The following is a 26,166-nucleotide window of genomic DNA, read 5'->3' on the forward strand; positions in this document are numbered from 1 at the left end:
GCTGCGGCTGGGGGGCTGCACCGGGGCGTCAGACTCCCTCCCCATCCGGGGAGGAGCGGTGCCGTCCGACCCTCCTCTTCCCGGTGCTGGTACCGCTTCCTCTGGCAGGAGGCACCGTCCCGTCCCCAGGGTGCCGAGGGCTGCGCCCCAGGCTGCTTCCCTCTAGGCAGTCCCGGAGCAGGAACCCGTGAGGGTTTTGCCTCCGTTTAAATATGGTAACAGCTGCTGCCTGGAGCAACAGTGCTCCCAGAGCAGGGTCCGGCGGGTGCCTGACCCCCCTCGCCCTGCCGTAAAACCGCCTTTGCCTTTCCTTTTGCACCACGGGAGGAAGATGTGCACGGTGCGGCTGTTTCTCCAATTGCTCTGTGCTTTGCTCCTCGAGGACAGGGCTAGGACGGTGCCGTTTCCAGGGGGGTGCTGCACTTCTCCAAAAGCATCAAGGGGCCAGACTACACTAGAAGTGTCCTTTCTGTTGCTCAAAGCTTCTTTGAAAGCGTTTGCTCCTCGTCATTCATCCATAGGACAGGATGCGCTGTGGCAGTTAGAGATGCAAATCTCTAAAGCTAGTCTTTGGCTTTGTTTTCAGTTGGTGTAAAGTGTTGTTAAACACTTAAACGCGCCCAAACTGCACAAGTTCTGTATTTTTATCTCTGTGCTCTGGTGTATGCCTGGAAACCACTCTTGTGGCTTCTATCTTGTGATCAGAATCCCTCGATTGCAAATATGGTTTTGTGTCAGTGGAGCAAAGCCATGTAATAAACTGTGGCCCTTGCTAAAAATAGCTAAGTATAATGGTCAGGGCTTTGAAAACACACTTATGTGCTGGCTTGCAAGTGGGTTCGGATGTATGAGCGGGCATTCGACGGCCTCCGCTTGTTCCGGCTTCCCGTTTCTGCTGGGGGCAGCAGGTGCGTCCAGTCCCGTCAGCAGGGTTGTATCGGGAATCGCAGCTCATCGGGCGCTCGTGGGGACGGCGAGGGTACTGAAATGGGACTTTCCTGGGTTTTAGGAGACGAGAGGCAGAGTAAACAGTGAAGTTTTGCACTTCATGCTGTTGGAAATTCCTGAACCATGATTCTTTCACTATCATAATTACCTTTAAAATATAAGAAAACAGTGACAGTTTGTTTGTTTGTTTGCTTGTTTTTTAAATCAGCAGTGCTTTTCATATTGTATTAGAGCCGTTGAGGGAGGCCTCTTCTCTTTAGGCGCTGAATATTCTTGGTACGAGCTTCGAATCCGTCTTGGAGGAGCTCACGGCCAGCCTCATACCACAAGCCGCGTCTCTGGGTTCAAGAGCCTCAGCTTGGCCAGATGCAGTAACTGCATAAAAATATAATCAAGGGTCAGTTAGAAGCAATTGGGGGCCTTTACTTTTAATTCAAGCAGGGCAGTTATAGTAGCAAGCTGAGTGTGTAACCAGAGCTTTTCAAGCGCAGAAAGGACAGTCACAGTGGCCTGCGGAGACCTGGATGGGATTTGCAGTTTTCCACAGCAATAGAGGTAAAAAAAGCAGTATTGGGTACGTACTGCTGCTTTGTGGAAATTCTGCAGGTGCTTCTCTCTTGGCCCTCCTTTGYATTTCGGGCCAATATATTGGCTGTCTGGGATGTGTAGTCGGTCGAAAGAGGGCACAGACAGGATACCTGGATCCGCTCTGTGCTGCGGGGAGCAGGTCTGGCAATGAGCCCTGGCGAGAGGAAACCGGGGCGTCTCATCTGTTTTTTCTCTCTGTCGCGAGCTTGTCACGTAACCCTGCATCAAGCATCTTTATTTTCTCATTTTACAAGGAGGTACGAACCCCTTGCGGGGTGTGTGTGRCTGGCTGGCTCTGTCCAGCTCCCTGAGGCCCTTTAGCAAGTGCACAGTGATTATTGCATTTAATAGCCCATCGCTTGGGTACTGTATGAGAAACTAAAATTGGACAAAGAGTTTAACAGGGGAAAAATAACTGTAAAATATAAATGAAACAGTTTCTTCTGCATTTGGGGCAGAGAATGCATTCAAGGTCGAATCTCTGCGTTTCTCAGAGAAACATGCACTCCTGGTGCAGTGCGGAGGAAATCGTGGTTGGTTTAAGGCCAAAGCACACCACGAGGCTTTGCCATGGGGACGATTCGGGAGAATTTGAAGACCAAGGAATGAATAGGAAAGTAGATGCCTCATGTAAACCATGTGGTGTYGGCTGCTGGATCTCTTCGAGGTACCCGCTGCTCTCTGCCGTGGCGGGTCGGAGCGTCCCGGCATTCTGCAAAGCGCCGTGCACGCTGCATGGTCCAGCCGAGCACCCGGGTCATTGGCACTGATTTGCCAAGCGTTGCCTTTCCGAAGGGATGCGGACAACGGCACCYGCTCGTGGGGCACGAGCGCTGCCTGCGGTCATCTATCGGCGGGACAGCTGCCCCAGCGCTGCGGTGGGACAAGGCCTCTGTCCCTCCTGCCCTCGACGCGATCGAGAAATAAGCTTTAGACAAGTGCGCAGGGGCTCGCGGTAACTCCAGCAGATCCGAAATAGCGGGTTTAGCTGTGTGATCCTCCTGCAAGCGCTTTGGTCCCTGTTCTGCCCTTCCCTTTTCAACGCAGTGCTGCGGCCGCTTCGCGTCTCAGCTGGGGGTTGGTGGCAGGGATGCGATATTTTTCCCGTAGAGCCGCGTGTTTGAGGCGGTGGGAGGGTGCAGGACAGAGGTGGCACCGCTCGCTGGGGGCCGCGGTTACGCTGCGCCGTGCTCTGGCCGAGACCGTGACCCGCGGCAAATGCTGGAGCGCAGGAGCTGTCGGCACCAATCAGCCCTTGGTTCGTCGGCTCTAATGTTCGGCCCCTGCCCCGGCGGAGCTGGCGGGGACGCATCTGCCGTCCGACTCGGCGCCTCGCCTCGCCTCTGGTGTTGAGAGGAGGCGAGAGAAGCCCTGATTCTTTCTCGTTTGGGGGCTGYGTCGCGTGCCCGAAGTGTGCACGGGGGAGATCAGGTAGGGATCTTCTGCGTCCTCGCGGCAGCCTGTGAAATCTCCAACTCTGGCACGGCCGGAAAGCTCCAGGTCCCAGCGCCCAGCCCTTGAGTCTCCCAGTTGTTGGGAAAATCCCAAACCTGGGCTGTGAATCTGCACGTCTGGGAATGTTCAGATTTAGAGGTAAAGAATGATGCTTGGAGCTTGCTGGAAACAACATATTTGCCTCACTCTGATGCTTAATTCAAAGGCTCAGCCTACAGCGGCCTCCGCGTGCCACCAGCTCAGCCTACTCGGGCGCGATGGGAGCGTGTTCATCTGATAGGCATCAGTGTTGAAAGAGGCAGGCAGTATTTAAGTTCCTGAAAAGCTGGCTTGGAAACGCACTGGCCCTGTAATGTGGCCAGTAAGAAATGACACATCTTGTGACTTGTCCCGGGCTGGGTATTTTGCACATCGGTAATGAAGGTTAGGCAGGCTGTTGCAGCGTGTGTCACTTCCTGGCCGTGTTTACCTGGGTTAGATGTTTTTAATCGACTGCTCGGTGGCCTGCATGGGTGGCTGGGAATACGTTCGGCTGGACTTGGATGTGCGTCCTCGATGCAGTGGGCAGCACAGAGCATTAACTGGCACCTGTAAGGCAGCTTTTGTCTGCGTGTCTTGAGCAATGCGAATATAACAGCATCCTCGTTTGGGAGGGCAGGATTTTCCCCTTGAAGATGGGAAGCTCAGGCATAGACAGGGCTGGGACTTGCGCTGCAAAGCTGGAAGTCTGTTCCCAGGCCGTACAGCCGTCGCCCTCCGTCTTGGGAGCGCGGAGGGATGGCAGATCCGAGACTAACGGGAGCTCTGGTTCTCCTTGTGTGGTGCTTTATCTAGGCCACACTTCCCCTTTCTAAAATAACACCCTGGGTGTTTAGCACCAAGTTGTTTGCGCAGGCAATTGGATTGAGGGTTCTCCGCTGGTAAACAGCGTCCTGCCGGAGTGTGTGGCCCCTCTCTTCTGCAGCCAGAAATCCCTGGACGTTTGCGGCATTTAAAATTTGCCTTTTCAGCACCAAACGCACAATGGACCGTGTTGAAACGTGGGGGTCACTGCAGAGAGCAGATGTGGTGGCTGCACCTCGTCGCGCTTTGTCTCTGCTCGCAGATTCGAGCCTTGCCCTGGCCTCGGCATGGACCCGTCGCATCGGCTCCGTCCTGCCGCTGTGGACGGTCCTGCTCTGTGCTTGAGCCTTGCTGATGGTGCAGTTGTGACTGTAGGGTTGCTCGCTTCTCGCTGGAGCTGCAGACAGGACATCTCCTTGGTTTTATTTCTCTGAGCGGGCTGTGCTGTGCCGTCCCAGCCAAGGTCTGCAGGGAGCAGGGACAGGCTTGCCGCGAGGAGAGTTGATCCGTCCTGTCCATTAGGTACCAAGGCAACTTTGAGAGCTGGTTGCAAAGCCTGGCACACCTTCGTTTCTGTTGCTTTTAGTGTTGGGCGCTGCCACGTGTTCTGCGTAAAGAAAGGGTTTACATCCAGCATCAAGTGTTGTTGCTTGTTTGTTTGTTTTTCTTTTTTCCCTGGGATCCAATGTTCTCTCTCAGTCCTGGATTGAAACCCATGACCTCTTAGTTGCAGCATGGAGATGCTTTATCCTCACTTGAGATTTGCTGTTGAATCTCCCAGCCTCTTGCACGTGGCCACACGCAGTCCTGAAATCCGCTTGGCAAAGTCTCTGCTCTGCAGATGGAGGTTTCCCTTAATGACGTGGGCAGYGCGATGGAGCAGATGTGGGACCGGGAGCCGGGCGGCTCGCAAGTTCCTGCGCCGGCCTTCGTCCTCCGCTTCGCTCCCACCGACACGCGTCCTGGTGATTCCTGYGGTGATTTAAGATGTTTGTGCTCTCCTGCCCCGTGCTCCTGCTGGAGGTCAGCCCTCGCGTGGAGCTCTAGGGAGGAACGAATGCTCAAACCCTGGTCGCTGCTGTCCAGGCTCCAGAACGCTGGTTTAAATCGCTGATGGACGCAGATTTGTGCCATGTGTGTGCAAGGTCTTCTGCAGAGCTGTACCTGCAGAAAGGTGGTAATAACAGCTGCAGAGCCGGTCGTATCCAACTCCAGGCTTTCGCTTTAAACCCCTTAGCTTGGTTGAAGAGGGCATAAGTGATAACCAGGGCCTGGCTCTCCCTGCCCTTCCTTCTGCAGCAGTTAATGAGCCCTCGAGGACACTTGCTCRGCGCATCCCTTCGGCTGGTGCGGCGGTGGGATGGATTTGAGCAGGGGCACATTGCTTTCAGCGATGTCTTTGTCTCCCAAACCTAGTCGTGATGATTGAATTCTGCTTCGTGATGGGGAGAGGGGCTACCCCACCCCGTTCTCCTTTGAAGCTGTCATTAACGATCATGTTGAATGTCATTGCTTTGGTGATGCTCAGGTAAGCCATCAGTCACGGTGTGTTAAAGTTGTTAATGCAACTTTTATTTCTCCAAGGAGTTAAAAGGCAAATCTACCCAGTGCTGCTTGTTTTTTTCCTTCAGTGTATGCTTCTAGCGTGGAAAGAATTCTAAGTTTTAGCACTGAACTGCCTGCAAATTTCCAATTAAGGGGACTCGGTGCCCATTTTTGTGCTACTTGGCGCTTGTGCTTTGGCCCATTTCATGGGAGCTGTGTCTTAGAGCTGCGTGTCATGTCAAGTGCGTAGAAATCAGGTCTGTTGAGGTACTTGCAGCTCTGAAATACCTGTGAGAAGGAGACTTCTTGCAGCGCATCTTGGACAGCTGCTTAAACCAGGAGACGTTGGTCCTTGGTGCGCGGGTTGGGAGCGGGGTCCCTCCTGGCCCGCTYTAAGGACGCGTGCTTCTGTCGCGCTGTGTGCACGCAGCATCTGCCCGGCAGGGCTCCTCGGTGTTGCTGTAACAGGTAAAAAGAAGCCCAGAGTTGGCTGCATGGCGCCCGTTTCACAGTAATTCCAGTAAGTTAAATTGGTGTCGAATAGTATGAAGGAGCCCGGGCTGGAGGTAGATCAAAGCGGGAGGAGCGGTACGTTCTGCGCAGTGGCTCTGGATAGGCTCCGTTTTCCCCAGCAGTGAGTCAGGGGTGACCAGGCACCCTCTGTACCAGGCGTCTCTCGACACAGGTGAGCGCRAGGCTGCCGCGAACGGGAGAGCCTGGAAGCCGAAAGCAAACAGCTCTGCGTCGCGGCCGTYGCGCTGTCAGCCAGGCACATGCGGGTTTGTTGTTTTTTCTCCTCCCATCGCAAACCTCCTTTCCTCACGTCGACGCTGCAGCTGTTTGGCCGACCGCCGCGCGCGATGCCGCCGCCGCGGCGCAGGATGTGGCGGAGCGGGCGGCGTTCAGGCGGGCTGGGCGCAGCTCCTCGCCGCGCGGGATCGTGGGCTCCGGCTCCTGCGCCGGGCCGAGGCTCGGAGCCTCGCTAGGCTTCTCCAGCGTTGCAGGACGCTTGTGTGCGTATGTGCATCCCGGCTTGTTTTTCCCCGGCCCTCTGTTCTTGAGTGCCCTGGTGTCCCAGAAGGCCAAAGAACTGGTAAATAGGTGCATTTTATTGCCTTTGTGGAGAGCAAAATAAACTCCTGTTTGCGCTGCACAAGGAACAGTAGGAGAGGTTGCCAGGAGAGGGATGCTGGATATCGGACAATCCGCTGGAATCACTTCTGCTTTATTAAACCTCTTGTTCTAGTAACTGCCAAGCCGCAGCGAGGAAAAGCCGAACCCGTCCATAAACCCACGCTCCTGACAGCCCGTCTGGTGCCTGTGGAGAGGAGCAGGGCTCTTCCCAGGGCCCCGGGAAGAGCAGCCTTGCAGGGGTCTGCTCCAGGCGCTGGTGAAACGTCGTTGAGAGCTCTCCTCTGTGGCCGGGAGACGCCCCGAACCATGAGTGACTGTACAAGCCGCTCGGTGAGACCTTTACGTGTCTGAGAGCCAGAGCACATGTCCCAGGTGCTTTGGGACGCCACGGGGACCAGGCGCAGTTCTGGGAAAGGAGGTGACCCTGGCTCAAAGATCTCCCCACGGAGCTGGTGCTTGGCCGGTTCCTTTGCTTCTGCAGCCTCCTTGTTATGGTCCGTGCAATAGCTGCACGTGCCTAGGCCGTTTCCGCCCCAAACCCCGCTGAACCAGGGAGCGTATCCCACCGTTGTGAGCTCCCCCTCTGCCGGAGAGAGCTGCCTCCCTTCTGCGGCACGTCCTGACGCGTGTGAACAGCTTCACGTGTGCTCAGCCAAGTCACCCGCCGGTCAACCCAGTGCTCCGCTGCCCGCGCCGAGCCGAGCCTGGAGGCGGCGACAGGGACCAGCCTCGGGGCTGCCTTCACCCCGGCTGCYGGAAAAAGAAGGTGTTTTGGGCTCACAGCTCCCTAGAGGAAGGGATGACGGTGGCACCGGCCGCCGGAGAGGACACCCGGCCGGGCAGCTCTACTGCGTGAGGGCTTTGTCCGGCTGCTCTGTATTTTTGGTGCCTTCCTGAAGGAGTGATCTCTTTTTGTAGGACAAAGCATTACCGCTTTGTGCTTGACAATTCATCTTTTGTTTTTAAAAGAAAAAAAAAAATCCTGTAGATTAAGTGAACGTATTGACTGTGCAGGCCTTTAGCTAGGAAATTGCGCCGCGGAGGAGAAATTGAATTGCTCGTCGTCTAGAAGGAGCCGGGCTGTAGGCAGCAACGGCTGGTCGAGCTCTCTGACCTGAGTCTGAGCCGTCGGAGCAGGTCCTTCTCGAAGGCGTTTTTCAACCTCAACTGCCGACTTTATTTCCATGGAGACCGAGTTTCTTACCAGAGCCTGCAGGCACTTCGGTGATTTATCTATGGCAATTTTTTTTGCAAGGCAGAAGTCGCCTGTAAATGCTACCGCGTTTCGGGGCGTATGATGTGGGTTCAGGGCGTTGCGCGAGCCCYGCGGGGTGGTCTGCTCCTTTGGAGCCGCACAGCGAGCGGAGGAGCGAGGAGAGGGTCCATCGCCCGTGCTTCACCACGTCGCCCTGCAGCTCTGCGAGCGAGGCTCTTCCTGACGCTTCCCTGCTCCGTTTTAACTCCGGAAGCTGCTTCGCTTGTGACGGACGCGTTTTTGCTGGCTGCTTGGCCAGGGCTGTCCTGTGCTGTTAAATTCAGAGCGTCTTTCTGTTCTTCGGGGGGTGTTTGGCGCGGGGCAGCACGGCTCGGCCGGGATAACGTGAGATGCGTACTGTAGCCTCTGGATGATTTCCAGGAGAGCGGAGACGGGTTTTGTGCTGCAGAATGAGCTGACGCTGTTGTGACCCTAAAATGCTGCAGGCTCGGGAGACTACCTGTCAAGTCGCTCCCTTGGGGGGCTGTTTTTAGTAACCTTTAATGTGATTTTAAAGCCTGTCTTGTGATCTTGTGTGTGGCATGTCCATTAGCGATCGTTCTGGTCCGGATCCCTGAATCCTTGCGGGATGCTGGTTGCAGTCGGTCTTGTCTCTGCCTCTTCAGGACAGTACGGATATTAATTCCAGACACTTTCTGTGCCGCCTCTTCCAGAAAACATGTCATCAGCCCCGCTCGCACGTGAATAAAGGGAGTGATACCTCTCACTTGAAAACATCTTGTGCCACCCTGGCCTTTTGCATGCTTCTCTCTTGCAGCGATGTTTTTGTTTTGTTTCCCTCTTAATTACGTAGGCGAGCTGTTTGCCAGAGCCGCTGTCTGGGAGAGGATCTGTCCAGGGATCGGCTCGGCTGGGTGCTCGAGAGCTGAAGAAACGGTAGCTTGTTCCCATCTGAAAATCAATAGCCCAGTCCTGGCGGCGCGGCTTGCTGCTGGCCGGTTCCTTGCTGTCGCGGGTGCCTGGCTCGGGGTTTTGGCCGTTTTGACCTGGTAATAGCTCCTGTTTTTTTCAAAGCTTGGCCAAGGCTGGCAGTTGTTTGGCTGCTTTTTTCTTTTCCCCATTTCCAAATGCCAGCGGGTGCCCGAGAACGGAGAGCCGCTCGGTGTTTCGTGCTGGATACAGCAGCCCGGCCAGGGCAGAGGGTTGCAAAACCCCCACGGGAATTTCGGGCGCGCGAGGCCCCGCTTGCACAACGGTGCCTGACGTTACGTGGGGCTGAACTCGCTCATGGGATCAGGTCGCCAGAAGCCGCTGAGCGCGAACGCTTTCCGTAGGCTTGCTGCGCGTGCGAGCACGGGCACGAGCGCTGGACTCGGACGCTGGGGATAAGCAGTGACCGGTCCTGGATCGCAAACCCTTTGGGGAGGGAGTCTTAAGCGACTCCAGATTTGGAGCCCCTAAGCCGGGGGGAGCCTGGCTGGCGGGTCCTGCCGGATTTGGGTGCTGTGGTTTAGGACGCGGTCGGCACTCGGGCCTGCCTCGTTCGGTGGCAGCTGCCCTGACGGATGTTTGGCCGGGCTGAAATGCATGGCCTGGAATATTAACGCAAATCCGCCTTCATCCCTGCCCTGTGCTCGTACTTGGCTCGGTGGGATGGGGGCGTGGGCTGCTCTGAGGTTGGCAGAGGTGCTGGGGGAATAGATTGGGTTTCAGCAGTATGAAAAAAGCTGTCAGAGGCCTTACAAGCTTCTGAAAGTGCAGCCGTATTCTCCTGGGATTTCTTTTTTTTTTTTTTTTGGCCACAGGTATAACTAGGGCCAGGTGTGATCGTGTAATTTTTTGCATCTCCCGAAGGAAGATAAGCCGGCAGTGCAAGAACAGTTAAGCTTTTAGCTGTGTTTTGGACACAATCGTGATGGTCTAAATGCAAGATCCAGACTGGTTAAACGCTGTCTTATGACCTTGCGGTGTTTCTGTGTTGCCGTCTTCAGCAAGGTTTTGGTTTGCACCTGGTTAGCTCTAACGAAGATCTTGCTGCTTCTTGCTCTGGGTGCTCTCTGAGCATCCCTTAGCTCAGAAGACGACGCAGCCCTGCGTGAGAGCCGCTTTCCCCAAGCGGCCGCTGTGCGATGGAGCACTTGGCAAAGCCCGTGGCCTTTCGGGGGCTTGGCTGTCCCGAGATCCTTGGGCGATCTTGAAGCGCGCTGGAAATATCGCTGCTGATAACCTATTTTGATAATCTTCCAAGATTAACGGTTGCCGTTGGGCCGGAGCCGTTGCTTGCTCTGCTCCGCTGCAAGTCGGTTGCTGTACCCCTTTCTGTGCCCCGGTTTAGGGAGGGGTGAGGCGGGGTTGGCTGCGTCGGATGCAGGTTGCACCTTCACCCTTGCGTGGAAGCGCTTTGGGATGTGCGCGGTCGGAGGAGGCGTCTTGCAGGAGGCGACCCAAGTTCTCCAGGGGCCTCGCTGCTGATCTGGGAGGGAGCACTTGGCTGGAGCTCTGCTCTCGACTCAAACTACTTTAACCAACGTTTTGGCACTTTGATCTGCCTGTTCATTAAAATGGGTTCAAGTTGTTCTTTCCTTTGTAAAATACTTATCTGGACTTTTTTTTCCTGTGCAAATCTCCAAGTTTGGTATGAGCTCAAAGTGGACCTGCTGCATTACTTGCTGTACGGGCATCCGCTCCCCAGATCTGTGGGGCTGGTCCTTATGGGCTGAAAAGGGCTGGAAAGAGAAAGTTCTCCCTTCTCAGTGCAAGAGCTTCAGGGCTGCCTATTGCACTTGTGTTTTGGTTTGTTGGTTTTTTTTTAGTGGGATGTAAGCTAGCGTTGTCTCCCCGTGGTGCCCTCAGCAGCAGGCTTCCCTGCCTTGTTTCTGCAGCACGTTAATGTGTTATAAGATATTAACACTGGGAAGCATGGGGAAAGCCTCGCTCGCGGGGCAGGGAGAGGCTGTGCGTGCTCAGGGTTATCTCCAGCCCGCCGGGAGAGGGGATGCCGTCACTACGTCCGGCGTTCCTTTTGAACCTTTAGCACTATTGCGTCCGTGAGCAAAACCCGATTGCAACACCCGGCTCTGTTTGCTGAATTTTGCGCACCGTTGCTTAGTGCACGGTGGCAGTTTTGCATAAACTCGTCCGCCGCCGTCAGCGGAGTCCCCCGTCCCCGGTTTCTGTCCGCTGTTACATGCTGGCAGCGGAGTGCAAATCCTCTTCCCCGAGCRGGCCAGGCTCGTTCACGGCTCTCCYTGCACATCCCGGGCAAGGAGCGGTTGCAGATGCTGTATTTGCCCAGGGCTGAGTTGCTCGTTTTCTGTTTGTGTATCTTAATTGTAAACAAAGCACTCCTCGCCGTTCTGCTGCGTTTGGTAACGTTCTGCTGGGAGAGACCCAGCAGCAAGCGCCGGGTCTGAATTCGGAGCCAGGAATGGGGAGCGTCGGGGTTTGCATCCATCGTTCCCCAGGCTCAGTTCAGCCATAAGCAAATTGCTTAGCGGTTTCTGCTTTCAAAGGGCTTGGTAAATGCTTCAGAGACTCCTGTTGTCTTTGGCTTCTGGGGGRTTTATTTATTTATTTTATTCCCTGTATACAGTGATGCAAATAACACTTGCCTTACAGCAATGTACTTGGATTCCCAAGCGCTTGCGATTGCCAGAGCTGTGTTTCCAGTGCCTGCAGCCCCCYGGACTGCGCAGCGGTGCCCAAGGCGTAGGTGTCATCTGCAGTTTTGCTTTGGTTTTGCTCAGGAATCCRAGCTAGCTGCTTTGCCGTGGCAGGGCCTCATTTGCAATGGGGTCAAAGCGGGTTCTTCCCCTTGTGACCGTCAGTGTTAGTCGTGATGCTCGTGTGGGGTTTTCTCGGGTGTCAGGGAAGCTGATGGGAAGACACTTTCCAGAGTGGACCGCAGGTGAACGATCCAGCCTGCCGGACAGACGAACGTGGCGAGCAGGAGCAAGGGAGGAACCTGCCCCTTCTCCCACCTGCTCTGCCTGCCCTCGCGTGCCGGAATGAAGGGGGCGAAGCTTTGTACTGCGTCGCCGGCGACTTCCCAGGGGAAAGTGTCAGGATTTGAGGGTACTTGAGCCGATTTGGAGAGCTGGCAAGGGGAGAAGGTCTGTGACGCCAAGGAATTCTTGGCGAGCTGTGCAGCTCTTTCGCTGAATGGGCCGGMGCTTTTCGCTGGAGCAGCCGCAGCAACAGTTGCTCCCGCTCGCAGTTCCCGGGAGCCTGAGCAAACAGCCAGGCCGTGACATTTCACCCGTTGCTTCCCTTCCTCTCCCCGCCTCCCCCYGAATAAGTCCCCTTTGGAAACATCCTCGTCCGCGGCGGCGGCGAGAGCAGCGACTGGCGAAGCAGGATGTGCCTCCAGCCCTGTGCGAGGAGGGAGCCTTAAAGGTGAGACTTGAGGCAGGGAAATAGTTTGGAGACAGTGAGCTGCAGGTGAAACAACTGAGGTTTTAAATTAGTCGGGAGGTCTGGGAGTTACGGATACTGGGTCGGATCCAAAGCACTTGCGCTAAGCTATGGAGGGATCTGTGAGCTAGCTCGGGCTTGACGGGAGAGCACTGTGCCGCGGAAGCGTGGTTTGGCGCTTACAGCGTGTTCATCTCTGCTCTCATGTTCCTGCTCATACGCTGTGAATCTGGCTGTGTTGTTCCCATCCTCTTGCTCAGTCTCCCGTCTTCAGCGCCGGCTCGGTTTGCGTAGGCAAGGGTGGATGCTGCTCGGACGCCTGAACCCCTGTGCTGGGAGGACACAGGCAGTGGGCAGGGTGTTCCCCGAGCGGTTGTCCCCGGACGAGAGGGGCTGTTCCGCTGTCACTGCGTGTCGTGCTGTGTTCGAGCCGCGGGCGGGTGTAAGCAAGTGGGTCGGGCAGGCCGGCGGGAGCGAGCCCAAGGTGACTTTGGGGAGCCTGGAGGAGGTGGCACTGCGCTCGATCGCTGGGTGTCCAGCGAATTAAGATGCCGGAAAGCCTGTGGGCCTGCGGTGCTGCTTGTGTTTACCTTCCCACGCCGTTTCTTGGCTACGCACCGTGCGTTTTGTCCTCGTGTCAACCCGGGAAGCGCCCTTTAATGGGTTTGAGCAGGATTGCTGAGTTCCAGCACAGCCCTGCTGCCCCGTTTTCCCACCCTCTCCGCAGCTTCGCAAAAAGCTGCCAGGCGGAAGTCGGGCTGCCCTGGAGCGGGGGGGTGCTGCGCCTCGGAGCCAGGGATGGAGCCGCGGGCCCTTTCCGGAGCGTTTGGGAGACGGCTTCCTGCCTGGGGAGCTTGCTGCGGGCTCCAACGCGTGTCCTTGGGGAGATGATCCCTTCCGGCCGTGGTCTTGCATGTGGGGACCGCACGGCCGGGACAGGGCGCATTCCCTGCGCTCGGCTCCCTTTCCCCGGCTCCGTCCTGGCTGCGCCGTGGGCAGAGTCCGTTCTCCCGTGTCCCTCTCTGGCAGCATTTTGGGGCTGGCTCTGCCCCAGGAGTTAATCCCGTCAGGTGACTCCGATTAATCTTTCTCTAGCTGTTTGTTTTGTAAGGGCTCTCGCCTGTGGTGTGCGTGTGTTTTCCCCAGCAGCGTCTTTGATCTGAGCATGTGCAATTAGTGCTTCTTATCTCCCAAGGCTTTCTATCATTTGTGATGGTAGCGCACAGTGTTGTGGCCAGATAAGGGTGAAGGGGACATTTAAAATAGAGGTGTAAACACCTAGGCGGTTCTGAGCAGATAGCCGGAGTCCAGGGGCTCCACATCCATCCTTTCATCTCCAGGTGCATTTGTAGACGTGCCGCCTGGTTATTTTTGACTTGTGTTTATGGAAACCGGCTCTGCTGCAGTGGGGGAGTTCTTAATCGTCGCGTGGGGGTGGCTTCGTGCTGAAGCTGGCTGCCTCCCCTTGCCAGCGTGAGAGCCGCTGCCTCGCTGTGGGCTCGTGCAGAAACGTGTGCAGACTTGGCGCATACCTGCGTGTCCAGGTGAGGCCCTGCATAAGTCCTCCCACCTGTGCTGTCGCTGCAGAAGATCTCCTGGGCAGGAGAGCATCTCTCGGGGTACATCCCTGCCGTGCAAGAAGAGCGGGGGGGGGTCTGGCAGTGCCGGCGTGAATCCAGGCATCCCGTGCTCCCCTACCATCCGGTGCAGCTGCTCTTGGCACGGAGCTGACTGGAAAGCACTTCCCAAGTTTGAAGCAGCAGCTTCATCTTGCCGTTGAAAGGACAGAAGGGCAGGCAGAAGCTGGTGAAACCCTGGAGGAGCTTTGCTGGCTGCACCCGGGCTGTGGTCAGATCTTGCAAGCGCGTCTTTTCTCCCGCAGGTTGTGCCTACTTGCACCGCTCCTCCTGCAGCCGGTGGCATTAGCTGGTTCCCAGGTCCTGCCGCGGAAAGGRGGCGAGAGCCTGTGGCACCATCATGAACGAAGTCTCGGTCATCAAGGAGGGCTGGCTGCACAAGAGAGGTAAGGCTGAATCCCCCCGGTGCGCGAGAGCTAGGACGCCGCTTCCCTGAGGCCTGGCCGGCTTTCCAGCGAGCTGGGAAGGCAGCTTTGCCTCGGCGGTGGCACCCCTCCAAGCCCAGGTCACCGCGGGGAATCCTGTACTGCAGCTGCCACTGGAAAAGGAGAGCTCCGGTTTCAAGTTACCGGTGATTTAACCTTTCACAAGCGCAAGTGCAGGGGGCTCCCCTCTCCCCCCAGGCAAATCCATCCCTTCCCTCCCCCRAACAGGGCATGTGGAAGGCAGCTCAAGCACGTTGGGATGCCATGGATAGACAGGAAAGGGGCAGCCTGCAGCACCGCATGGCTTCCCTTCCAGGCTCTGCGAGCTGGCCGATGTGCCAGAGCCTCGCTGCCTGGTATCCAGGGCCTGATCCAAAGCCTGGGAAGCCTTTCCTTTGGCTGAAGTGGTGTTTGGAGGAAGCTTTCATCTGCTCCTGGCTCAGCCTGGCGGCTCGGCGCAAGGAGCATCTCTGCTGTGTCAGTGTTTGGCAAGGTCTGGTCCATGCCACGAGCAAATCCTCCAGCAGCGTTTTTTGCCTTAGGTGTGGGAACCCAGAAGACAGTCCCCCCGTGTTCCTGCAGACCTTTTCGCCYGCCCGGAGGTGTGGCTTGTAACGCAGCCCGCAGAGCGGCGGCTGGTGAAACGGCGCAAGCAGCAGCCGCGTTTCACACAAGCCCGGGTACAGCTTGCGCTGTGGCACGCTGCCCTGCATCCCTGATGAGACCCCCGGATAGACCTTTTATTTTTAGTGTTCGCGGAATATTGGGAGCACCGAGGCATTGTGGCAGCTGCGTGCGTGTGGGGCTTTATTTTTAGCAATGTTGAAGGTGGCTCTATTTTTCCTTTCCTTGCTGAGGGTGTTTTGCAAAAGGAGCTGGCAGAGGGGCAGGTCTAAAAGCTGTCTTCCTCCAGCTGGCTTTCTCCAGCCCGCTTCCCCAGCAGCCTAGCCACATAGACCCGTGTCCATGTTCTCTGTGCCCCGGGGGGCTAGCGGATTCCTCCTTTCTGCAGACAAATATAGCCAACAGCAGGAGGGGAAGGCGAGGGGGTGAAGCCAGGCCTCTGTTCGATGCTATTTCTGTACCTGCAATGCTGTGCTGAGTTGCCAGCAGCCTTGCCTTGCTGCAGCGCTCTACAGAGGCTGGTTTGGGATGATTTTGGAGCTTTCAGAGAAGGCCTGGGGAAGTGCAAAGCTGTGCTCTGTGCTGCACCCCTTATTGCAAGCCCACAGCTGCCAGGAAAAGGGGCCCAGAGTGTGAATCCTGCGATCTGCTCTTCTTTGATCTAACCTAACACTTAAGCCTGCTTTTGCTTCCTTTTCTTGCCTCTTTTAAGTAGCAGTAGTTAGCAGCTTTATGGGGAGTTCCAAGGGTTGGAAATAGCATAAGGATGTCCATTATTTCCAAATAACATAAAGGAAAATAGTCACCTAATTCACTATCAAGGTTCTCTCAGCAGTGGCACCACCTGTACGCTCGTGGTGGGGAGGGTCCTTCTTGTACAGTGTCTCCTCCAGTTGTCGAAGGCCCTTGCAACACCCCCCCCCTCCCTCCGCCAGCTCCTCAGGGGTGGATGCTTTGGCTGCAGGACTTGGAGAACACATGGGTTCTTTTTTAATGGTCTTTCAAGTCGTTCAGAGAGAATCCAGAGTCACTGGAATGCACCTGAGCAGTGCTGTGCATGAGCAGGGGGCGAGAACACGTGGCCGTGGTTGTCCCTGAACCAGCCCATGGCTGTGAATGACACAGGCAGAGAGAGAGCAGAGCGGCAGTTCCCACCTTTCTGGAGCAGCGCCTCTGTCCACCGGCGATGGGAAGCGTTTCAGTGGCTGGGGCAGGCGGTCACCTTGGCCCACCTCTCCTCTGTTGCAGGAGAATACATTAAAACGTGGCGCCCCAGGTATTTCCTGCTGAAAAGTGATGGTTCCTTCATCGGCTACAAGGAGAGGCCCGAGACGTCCGATCACAGCTTGCCACCGCTGAACAACTTCTCAGTAGCAGGTACGTCAGCCCATCTGGTGCAGCTGTGTTCAGCGCTCTCGATGCGCGTGAGCGCGTAGTGACAAGCCGGTGCTGACCAGAGACTCCTGAGAGGTCAGAAGGGTTGGCTGGGTGGTGTTTGCAGCTCTGATGTCCTCAGGGGACCTGCTCCCTGGAGTTGGGGGGAGGGCATGGTCTCTTTGGTCCCAAACCAACCCCCTGCCTCTTCCCCTTCCCAGAGTGCCAGCTGATGAAGACAGAGCGGCCCCGGCCCAACACTTTTGTCATTCGATGCTTGCAGTGGACAACAGTCATCGAAAGGACCTTTCACGTGGACTCTCCGGAAGAGCGGTAGGCACAGCTCTGCCCGTGGGTGGGTAGGAAGCAGGGCTCCTTTCCCCAGGGACTCTGGGCATCAGGCTCCCACGCTTCTCCTGTGGGCTCCCTCTCTTCCTCCCCATGCAGAGAGTAGTCAGAACGGCTCCTTCCTTTGGGAACAAGGTGTCCTCGCCCTAGGAAGAGGGCGTTATGTGCCACCTAACCTTTAGGGGAGGAAAAAAAAAAAAAGAATGGTTTCTCTGTTAATTACAAAATCCATGGAAGTGACAAATAGCGTATTGTGTTGGCTGTAGCCCAGGAAGGGCTCTGGGCCCTGAAATCTGTTGGCTGCGAATCCATCTACCTGCTGCAGAAGGCTGAAGGGAGGGTGCGGTTCTCCTTGTAGTGACCTGATCCTCAGCACCTCCCCGTCCCATGCCCTCCCCAAGCTGATGTCCGCACTACAGCGAGCAGAGTGCAGCAGTGCCTTACTGAGTCCGTTTTCTCCTTAGAGAAGAGTGGATGCGAGCCATTCAGACTGTAGCAAACAGCTTAAAGAACCAGGAGCCGGAAGTAGACACGATGGATTATAAGTGTGGTTCCCCTAATGACAGCACGGGAGCTGAGGAGATGGAAGTGGCAGTGAGCAAAACACGTGCAAAAGCAGTAAGACACCCAGAGCAAGGCCCTTTTTTGGGGAGGGGTGGTGGGATGCCTCCAGTGGGTGCTTTGCCCCTGAGTCAGCCTGGAAAAATAAACAAACCCACACCTGGGAGTTCCTGAAGTACGGCTGTGAGTGCACAGAGGCCCCAAGGAGGCCTTGTCTGGAACAACCCTGCTAATCCAGGGCCCTCGTTCAGGGAAGGTGAGCTGGAACCCCACAGGCTGGAGGGTGGGAGGTGGGAGTGGGTGACGTGATCTGCAGCCGTCCTTCTTTACACTTCTGCTGTCCTGAATACGCTCTTGGCACGAAGCCTGCTCCTGCTGTAGCCGGCTGTGGAGCAGGTTGTCACGTTGTTGGCACAGGAGCAAGCGAGAACCTGTGCGATTGCTCCATACTGGGAGGTGATGGTGACCAAATGACRAGGGAGAGACTACTACTGTGCGGTGCTGGTGTGCGTCTCAGCACCAAGGGACTGAGGTGCCGCTTCCGTTCAGTTTTGGTCTGGGCCTGGTGCTGTCTTTCCGGGGGACAAACCTCAGCCTGGTGGTGTTCTTTCCTAACTCCGTTACCGTGATAATTGGGGGTGAAATAGATCTGAGTTTTCAACTGAGCAGCTTGTGAGAACTGTCCTGTCTCAGATCCCATTTGCCCACACTGTGAACTCTCATCTCCATCTTGTCTTTCTCCCCAGACTATGAATGATTTTGATTACCTGAAGCTCCTGGGAAAAGGCACCTTTGGCAAAGTCATCTTAGTGCGGGAAAAGGCCACTGGACGCTATTAYGCGATGAAGATCCTACGGAAAGAGGTCATCATTGCGAAAGTATGTGTCGAGCAAAGGCTGGGGGTGGAGGAGAGTTTGGAGTTGGTGGGGCTTAGGGGATCGCTTTCAAAACATGTTTCCTAAGATGCCAAATGATTGCCAGCTCATGATTTGTTATAAATGTCAGGGGATTCCAAGAACTATTCTTATTTCAAAACTGCGAGCGTGTGTTGTAATGTACAGTTAGGTAACATTGCACGTTCTGTTTTGTGTATGGCTCTCTTGTGGTTTTTTTTTTTCATTCGCTCACCTTTATCTGGGGTGCATTGCCATGTAGTTAACTTGGGCTCCTACCCGAGCCTTTTGCAGTCCCCTTAACTATTCAGAAAGGCAAAGACGAGACCTGCACTTGGAGGTTTGATGCGGGGCTAGCAGTGGGGATTCGGTGCCCTTCTGCTGCAAGGACGCATGCATTCTCCTGCAGCTGATCCAGTTGACTCGGAAAGAATCTCAGAGCTCCGCGGCACAGAGGGCTGCAGGGCATGCCACAGACGCGAGGTGGGGGACAAAGATGGGGCAGGGTTTCTCTGTGCAAAGGTTGGCCCCTTGTCCGGGCTGAGCCTGGGGCTGGTCACCAGCGCTRACTGTGCTGTGGAGACATTCCCTTTCGGTTACGTACGCACGGCAGTGATTCAGACTGCTTGGGCAGATATCAGGGCTTTAACACTTTACCCAGTTGTGGATGGTGTTCTCATCCCAGTACTGATTTCTTCTGGTCATCACTGGAATGTTTAGCAGCTGATGTATCGGCTATGCTACTGTGAATTCTCTGATTTCCCAGAAATGGGGGGTTGAGTAGCTTTAAATGGAAAGGTGCAGCCCTCAGTTTCTCTTCCCTTTGCCCCTTCCTCGTACAGGATGAAGTGGCGCACACAGTTACAGAGAGCAGAGTGCTGCAGAACACCCGGCACCCGTTCCTGACGGTAAGCATGGCTTGTGGTCCGGTGGCCTTGAGGGAGCGAGGGCCCACGTCTCACAAATGCCATCCCCAGAGCAGGGAGAGGAAGCGCACTAGGATGTCTGGCTTGGCCTGAAAAGACCCTTTTTGATGTCATGCCTTCTTTGACAGTGTGGTCTGGCTGTGAGCAGCCCTCAGCTCTTGTTCTCCGTGTGAGGCCTTTGGGATATGATCTGTTAGGCCTCCAGCTTGCAGAAAATGTCCCTACGCTGGGCCCCTTGCTGACAGCCATTAGAAGGAGGCCCTCTCCTGTGCAAGGTGTGATTCAGTCCCTTATACGGAGGGAGCCCTGCCCACCACTATCAGGAGACTCTCGAGGGCCACTGGGGAAGTGGCAGGAATTTAAATGCAGCTCTGGCTTTGCTATGGTCCTTCTGCCCTGGAGAGCACCCAGACTTTGATCAGACCAAAGGTCCTGTTTGCTCAGCGTCCCAGGTCTGACAGTGGCTTCTGGCAGCTAATGCTTAGGAGGAGAGTGCTAGAGCAGGGCAAGTATAGAGCGCGCTTCCTCCGTTTATCCTCCCGACTGCTGGCGAGCTGCCAGAGCTGCAGCCCGCATAACCACACTTTCCTCTTTACGGTACCTCTAGAAATGCAAAGCCATGCAGCCCTCTGGTGCAGTTTCTCGGAGACTTTTTCTGTTGCAGGCACTGAAATACGCCTTCCAGACAAACGATCGCCTGTGCTTTGTCATGGAATATGCCAATGGAGGAGAGGTGAGATCGTCCATGCAGCGTGGTGGGAGGTTGCAAATGAGACCAGTCAGATCGGGGAGGGCCAGGCTGGGGGAACCAGATGCTTCACCTGAGCCTCGAAGGATGATGTCTGCAAGCAGTGGCTGAATTTTTATTAGCTCATTTGTGGCAAGTTTATTCTTGGACGTTGCTGCAAGAATGGCATTTCACTTCCACAGACCTTCCCCCCACCTCAGTGATTCCCCTGCGTATTTATAGCCAACACTCAAATCCCCTATTGGCACGTATTTTGCAAGGTCGAACACGCTGCTGTCCTCTAGCCCATTCCCTGCCCAGCTCTGTGTTCCCCCGTCCTCCCTGCAGGCTCTCTTTGCTCAGAGCTCAGCTTTCCTGCACTTGATACTGCAGACAAGGCTGTTCCTATTACAAACAAGTCATCCAGGTGAGGAACCAGGATCCTTGGGCTCTGTGCTTACCATCGCCGCCCCATCCTCCCTCCCAGGGGAGATGAGCTATCGGACACCATAGGATCATGCTCGCAGGCCTGACCTGTTTGTCCGAGGTGGCGCGATTGCCCTGGCAGCAATTGCTGGCTGATGGCTAGTTTGCTTGCTGCGATGAGTTCTGCCCTGGGATCACTTCCAGCGTTATTTTTCCACCTCATAATGTGCTTTTCTTGCTAAGGGAAACACAGATGATGGCACAGCACTGATTGTGCCCCTGTGTTTGTGAATCTCTCTCAATTGTGCATATAAAGCAGAGCATTATGTTCTCCTTGAGTGTGTGTGCGCCATTCTTGCCAGCAACAGGGGTCTGTAAATATTTTGAATGTTCAAGGCAAGGAGCTTAGGACACATATGACCGCATTATCTGCGTACTCAGAGCTGCTGAGAGCGATTAGCCCTGGTTTTGCTGTTTTAAGCACTTGCTGACAGGCTACTGTTCTGTTTTCTTTTTCTCAAGCTGTTTTTCCACCTCTCAAGAGAGCGTGTGTTCACGGAGGACCGGGCCCGTTTCTATGGTGCAGAAATAGTGTCTGCTCTGGAGTATCTGCACTCCAGGGACGTGGTGTACAGAGACATAAAGGTACCACCAAGGCAGGAGCAGTGTTGATAAACAGCAGCTTTATCCATGTTGGCATTGACACAATTTTCATGGGACCATGTTCTGGGGTATAGAGTCGTTCTCAGCTCCAGCTGGAGTCAGCACTTGGAAACCCCTGAAAATCATGCTAACAGGCCTCAAAGGATTTCCGCTGATGAAACATCATGATTAACTTATATGGGCTGCCATATTTCCCTTTTGCACATCTTGGGCAACGGGGAGCAGTCAGTCAGCTTCTCTCCAAGTGGGGCTGGGAATGTATTTGGATGCATTGGAGCAGGAGGGAGGACAAAGGACCGGCCCAAAGCTCAGAGCTGGAGTTCAACTCCATCAGAGAGAGCCCTGCTCTCCAAACTCGCCAAGGTGAGGCGTAACCACTGTGCCCAGCCCTGGGGRTTCACGGACCCGCATGCCCTGAGGAGTGTTTTGAGGAGCATTAATCTGAACATATTCTCATGCTCTAAGTTCAGTGCTCAGGTCCAAACCGCTCTGCACATCTGCCTTTCAGCTCGAAAACCTCATGCTGGATAAAGATGGCCACATCAAGATCACGGACTTCGGGCTCTGCAAGGAAGGCATCACAGACGGAGCCACCATGAAAACCTTCTGTGGCACACCGGAGTACCTGGCTCCAGAGGTAGTCAGAGCCTCTTCTGTTCCTTACTGCAGGAAGGCTTTCATCAAAACCAGAGCCCTGTTGTGGTGTCAAAGGAGACATCTTGCCCATAGACCTGACAGGCTAGACAAGCTGTGGCAAAAGCGTTGTATGGAGAGTGTTGCCCAAAGAGCGTGCTGGTTTTCCTGTGCTGACTGTATGTTGCTGTTTGTCGCCCCTGCTGTTGTGAGGGGAGCCCGGGAAGCTGCTAACATGCAGGCTGTGGGCGGCTGGAGCATCACCCTGCTCGTGGGGTGGCAGGGACTTGAGCTGCTCCTCTGGGTGCTTCTAGTTCCAGCCTCTTCCAGGAGAACTCCTGTGGCTCAGTTTTCCTGGACGCTGTCAGCCTTTTCTTGAATCCAAGGTGGGAACAAATGATGGAAGAAAGCTGTTTTCTTGAAGGCTATTCCACAGGCCTGAGATTCTAACTTCTCAGTGGGGCTTTTAAAGGACAAGCCCTACTTTCATTAGAGTAGTAGTCATAGTGAGGTGATTGTATTTAGAGAAGTGGGTTTACAGAAACCCTTCCGTTCTGCCACCGGCTCTTCAGGTTGGCTGTTCCCTCATTCGTGTTGCTGGCCAGTTCTGCTACCTGTGGGCTCACGAGCTCCCTCCCCTCATCTTCCCCACGCAGGTCCTGGAGGACAACGACTATGGACGTGCTGTGGACTGGTGGGGCCTGGGCGTTGTCATGTATGAAATGATGTGCGGTCGGCTCCCCTTCTACAACCAGGACCACGAACGCCTCTTTGAGCTGATCCTTATGGAAGAGATCCGCTTTCCCCGGACCCTGAGCCCTGAGGCCAAGTCTCTGCTGGCTGGGCTGCTCAAGAAGGATCCCAAGCAGAGGTAAGGGTCTGCTGAGCAGAGCTGGGCATGTGGGTTCCTGATGCTCTACATCAGCAGAGCTCCCGTACATCCCAAGCAGAGACTCTTGGCCCTGATACAGTGCTCAAAGTTAGGGTGCAGTCGCTTCAGTGGAAGCAGTTCGGTTATGGCAACTGAGAAACTGTCTTTGGGCATGTTCTGAGCCCACCTGAGCTCTGAAGCTAGCCCTGTTTGCTGAAATCATCCTAAATCGAGTTTGAATCATGCCCTTAGTTAACCTGGAGCAGGCAGGCAGGACTGCAGCATTACCACCAGTAGACACGTATCTCTCTGCCCACAGGCTAGGAGGAGGTCCCAACGATGCCAAGGAAGTGATGGAGCATCGCTTCTTCGCCGCAATCAACTGGCAGGATGTGGTTCAGAAAAAGGTAAGAAGGGAAGGAATCGCAACCGCTTTAAAGGCACTAAATGGCAGCAGTGGGTTTGGTAAACGCGTGGGCAGTACGCAGCGGGTGCGCTTCTGCCTCGCTGAAAGCTTGTGACCATCTGGAAGTGAATTTGTCCGTGGTGCTGTGTGTTGAGCCTGGCGTTTCTTCTTCCTCAGCTGGTCCCTCCGTTCAAGCCACAAGTAACGTCTGAAATTGATACGCGGTACTTTGACGACGAGTTCACCGCACAGTCCATCACTATCACCCCACCAGATCGATGTGAGTGCTCGCGGAGGATGCCCCAGCCAGGCTGAAAGCCAGGGCAGCCTCGCAGGGCTGCTGCTTGGGCAACACATTCAGCCGAGTTAAATCGAGAGCTGGGGACTCACTATGTCACCTGTGTCCCTTCTCCTCACGCCAGCAGGCATCTCCAAAGGCGTGCGGCAAGCACATCCCTGTGACCAAGTGGGCTCAGCCTGGGTGGCGTGGTTGTTGCACCTTTATAAAAGCTCAGGGTCCCTGCTGCGGCGTGAGCACGGTGGAGAGACCCCGGGTGCTTCACGGGCAGCTCTCGGTGATCCTGGCTGGCACCTCTGCTGCAGCCCAGCTCGTCCTCCCTCCTTAGCCTTGGAGGATGCGGCCTGTGCAGCATGGAGGGAGGGAGGGGGGGAGACTTGCAAATGCACCGAAAGGCTTCGGCAGCCCCTCGCCTTCTAACGCCTCTCCCGTCCCCTGCTTTTCAGATGACAACATGGGCTCACTGGAAAGCGACCAGCGGACGCACTTCCCCCAGTTCTCGTACTCCGCCAGCATACGGGAATAACCAGCAGCGTTTCTGTGGCGGGGACTCGGGCTCCAAGGAGAGGAGGACGTTTTTGGGTTTGGTCATGTGGATTTCTCTTCAGTGCTGTAGTCCCCTGGGACGCCAGGGCTGCGGGGACACGGCCCCCGGCAGCCCGTACTCCAGCTCGCGGGCATGGTGCCGCGCGGCGAGAACGGCGGCATCGCCTTTTGGAAGCCATACTGCTGCAAACAAAGTGCTCTTGCTACACGGCTCCAGCTGGCACCACGCTGTGCCTCGTCCCCTAGTGTAGGACTGCTTTTATTTTATTTTATTACTTTTTTTTTTTTTAAAACTCCTAGAAGTGCTCGCAGCTTTTTGAACGACCACCCCCACAGAGCCCCCCTCTGTGGCCTTTCTCTCGCTGGAAACGCTGCCGGCCCCCGTGCCCCGCCGGGAGCAATGGGCTCTCGCCCCGACGCTGCCGTTTCGAATGCAGGAAGGGAGGTTTGTGGAGATGAATCCTGTGGAAGCGAAACCTCTCTCCCAGCTCTGAATCACAAAGTAACTTCCGTTTCGCCGAGGTATTCCTGTTGGACGTGACCCGATGCCGGAGCGGGGCAGGGGGGTGGTGGAGCCCCCAGCACCCAGACTCCGGGGAGGGTGGGCAGCTCCGCCGGGGCAGGACGCTGACTTCGTGCTGCGAGTGCCACTGTCCCGGCGCGCGTCGCTCCTCGGCCTGCTAAAACCTTTGCAACTGATCTCTCACCTTGGCCCCTGCGGGGGACCTGCAGAGACTGCAAAACACCCAACACGCCCCAAAATCTGTGCCTCGGAAGGAGGCTGCCTCTTCCCTGGCACGAGTTCCCCCCTCGTCAGAGCCGGCCAGCCTGGCACCGAGGGAAGAGCCTGCCCTTTCCGCAGAAAGGCGAGGGGGAAGGAGGGGGCAGCCCTGCCTGTCACCCCTGCGAGGACCGCCGGGTTTGGGGGAGAGCAGGCCCCGCGTGGGGCGGGAGCCCCTCGAAGGCGCGGACGGTTGTACAAGCAATAGTTTTTCTTCTTCGTTGCCTTAAAGCAAGGGGCGGCGGCGCTGCACATCCGCAGGCGGGGGGTCCCCGCTTGCCACCCGGCATTGCCCAGGCCCTGCTGTCTGTCACAGCAGGCCGGCGCAGGACCCCCGTCCCCACCACCGGCTCGGGGGGCGACCGCCCTTCCCTCCTGCCTCCCCGTCCCTGCGCCTGCGGAAAGGCTCGACGGCGCGGGGCCGAGCGCCTTGGGGCTCGTCCTGCGGTGGGGCGCAGCTGCGGGGGGACGTCCTTCCTTGGCAGCTCTGGCAAACGGTGCTTTTACCTAAATGCAAGAGCAGAGACATCGACCCTCCCCGGCAGTGTTGCTGAGGGATGGTTGTTTTGTACCACGCGAGTGCCGGCGCGGCAGCAGTGTCCCCCCTCCGTGAACCTTCTCGACTGCCAGCATCAGGATTGACTTTCTTCTCGCGCGGCTCCATTGCCGGCAATGGATCTGCGCCGAACGGACAGTTCCTGGCCCTCAGGGCCTCGTGCCGCATGCGCAGCCCTCTCCGGCGGCGCGTTTGGATAAGGGGATTGCAGCCCCTCTGCGCGCTAGCGCTGGGGCCGTGCGCCGCGGTCCCCAGCGCCTGCCTGCTCTCACCTGTCCTGTGCACACATGTATATGCACACGCTTACGGTGCATGTTTGCACGTGCATGCACTGCTGCGTGTGCATGCGCTGGTGCACAGCGCCTGCCACCTGGGTGCATCCTTGGGGAGCCGGGGATGGGCTGTACCGGCGCGGGGTGATGGTGCTCCCTGTGCACCGCTGTGCCGCTCCGGAGCCGTTGGTGCAGCCAAATCGCTCCTCTCCCAGAGGAGATGCAGATGGGGCAGGGCTGCCTGYGTCCCCTCGCTGTCGGCATCGCCTGCAGACACCACCAACGTGTCGGGCCGCGACAAGCTGGACTTGCCGCCCACCTGCCTGGCGTGAGCTGGGGCAGCCTGGCCGGGGCCGCGGCTCTCCTGGGGGCAGCACCGTGCCGCAGAGGTGTCCAGCCACTGTCGTTGCTTGGCTTCGAGGCGGGATCCTGCCCCCGGTGCCTTGTCCCACAGCCCCGGGAGCAGTCGATGAGCCTCGTCCCTCCCTCCCAGCTGGGGCCGGGCTCCCACGTCCCCCCGGATCGCCCTCTGCGGGGCCTGGCCAGCGGTGCCCCGCGGCCAGGGCCATTTCCTTTGCCTTTCCCAGAAGGGAGGAATCAAGACGACAACTTGCTTTTTCTTACTTAGTTTCTAGTTGCCTGAATGGAGTCGCATTAACTTAAAATACCAACGCAGCAAGCGGGGCAGGGGGACGCTCTGGCCGGGCTGCAGCTGGGAGCGCGCTGCCGTGGTGCCGGTCCCGGCAGATGAGACCCTGTAAGATACGTTGTGAGATTCGGTGTTTTGGCTTCCCCCGGCGCGGTGAGACGCTGCAGCGCCCGGCGTCCGTCCGGCTGCTTTCACCCGCCCTTGTATTTGTACGGTACAAGCAATAAAGTGTTTTTTTGGAGGAACTGGGCTGTTTTCCTCCTTCCCCTGCCCCTGGTTGTGGTGGGGGCTGGGGTCCAGCTGCTCGGGGCTGATGGGCTGTGCTGGCCCCAGCTGCCCCCACTAACGAGGCTTTAATTAGCCTCATGGGGGGTTCATAAGCTGTTGCCCTCCACCATCGCTCACATT

General features: G+C 56.4%; 1 protein-coding gene across 2 annotated transcripts in view; it reads left to right on the forward strand.

The window, feature by feature from the left end:
• Window positions 1-26,020, forward strand: part of AKT2 (AKT serine/threonine kinase 2) — a 27,172-nt gene extending 1,152 nt beyond the window's left edge. The window contains exons 2-15 of one of the 2 annotated variants that reach the window (XM_026055754.1): window positions 11,348-11,437; window positions 14,025-14,165; window positions 16,077-16,205; window positions 16,424-16,535; window positions 17,015-17,168; window positions 17,858-17,989; window positions 18,847-18,912; window positions 19,595-19,663; window positions 20,606-20,728; window positions 21,255-21,383; window positions 22,036-22,250; window positions 22,570-22,657; window positions 22,834-22,936; window positions 23,401-26,020. In XM_026055754.1, the coding sequence (XP_025911539.1) occupies window positions 14,120-14,165; window positions 16,077-16,205; window positions 16,424-16,535; window positions 17,015-17,168; window positions 17,858-17,989; window positions 18,847-18,912; window positions 19,595-19,663; window positions 20,606-20,728; window positions 21,255-21,383; window positions 22,036-22,250; window positions 22,570-22,657; window positions 22,834-22,936; window positions 23,401-23,480 (1,446 nt within the window). In that variant the 5' untranslated portion in view covers window positions 11,348-11,437; window positions 14,025-14,119 and the 3' untranslated portion in view covers window positions 23,481-26,020. The remainder of the gene's footprint in view (window positions 1-11,347; window positions 11,438-14,024; window positions 14,166-16,076; window positions 16,206-16,423; window positions 16,536-17,014; window positions 17,169-17,857; window positions 17,990-18,846; window positions 18,913-19,594; window positions 19,664-20,605; window positions 20,729-21,254; window positions 21,384-22,035; window positions 22,251-22,569; window positions 22,658-22,833; window positions 22,937-23,400) is intronic. The other variant, XM_026055753.1, reaches the window with a different exon arrangement.
• The last annotated feature ends 146 nt before the right edge of the window (window positions 26,021-26,166 follow it).

The sequence above is a fragment of the Apteryx rowi genome, unplaced genomic scaffold (genome assembly GCF_003343035.1).
Source record: "Apteryx rowi isolate R43461 unplaced genomic scaffold, aptRow1 scaffold_1259, whole genome shotgun sequence".
In the NCBI taxonomy this organism is placed as follows: domain Eukaryota; kingdom Metazoa; phylum Chordata; class Aves; order Apterygiformes; family Apterygidae; genus Apteryx; species Apteryx rowi.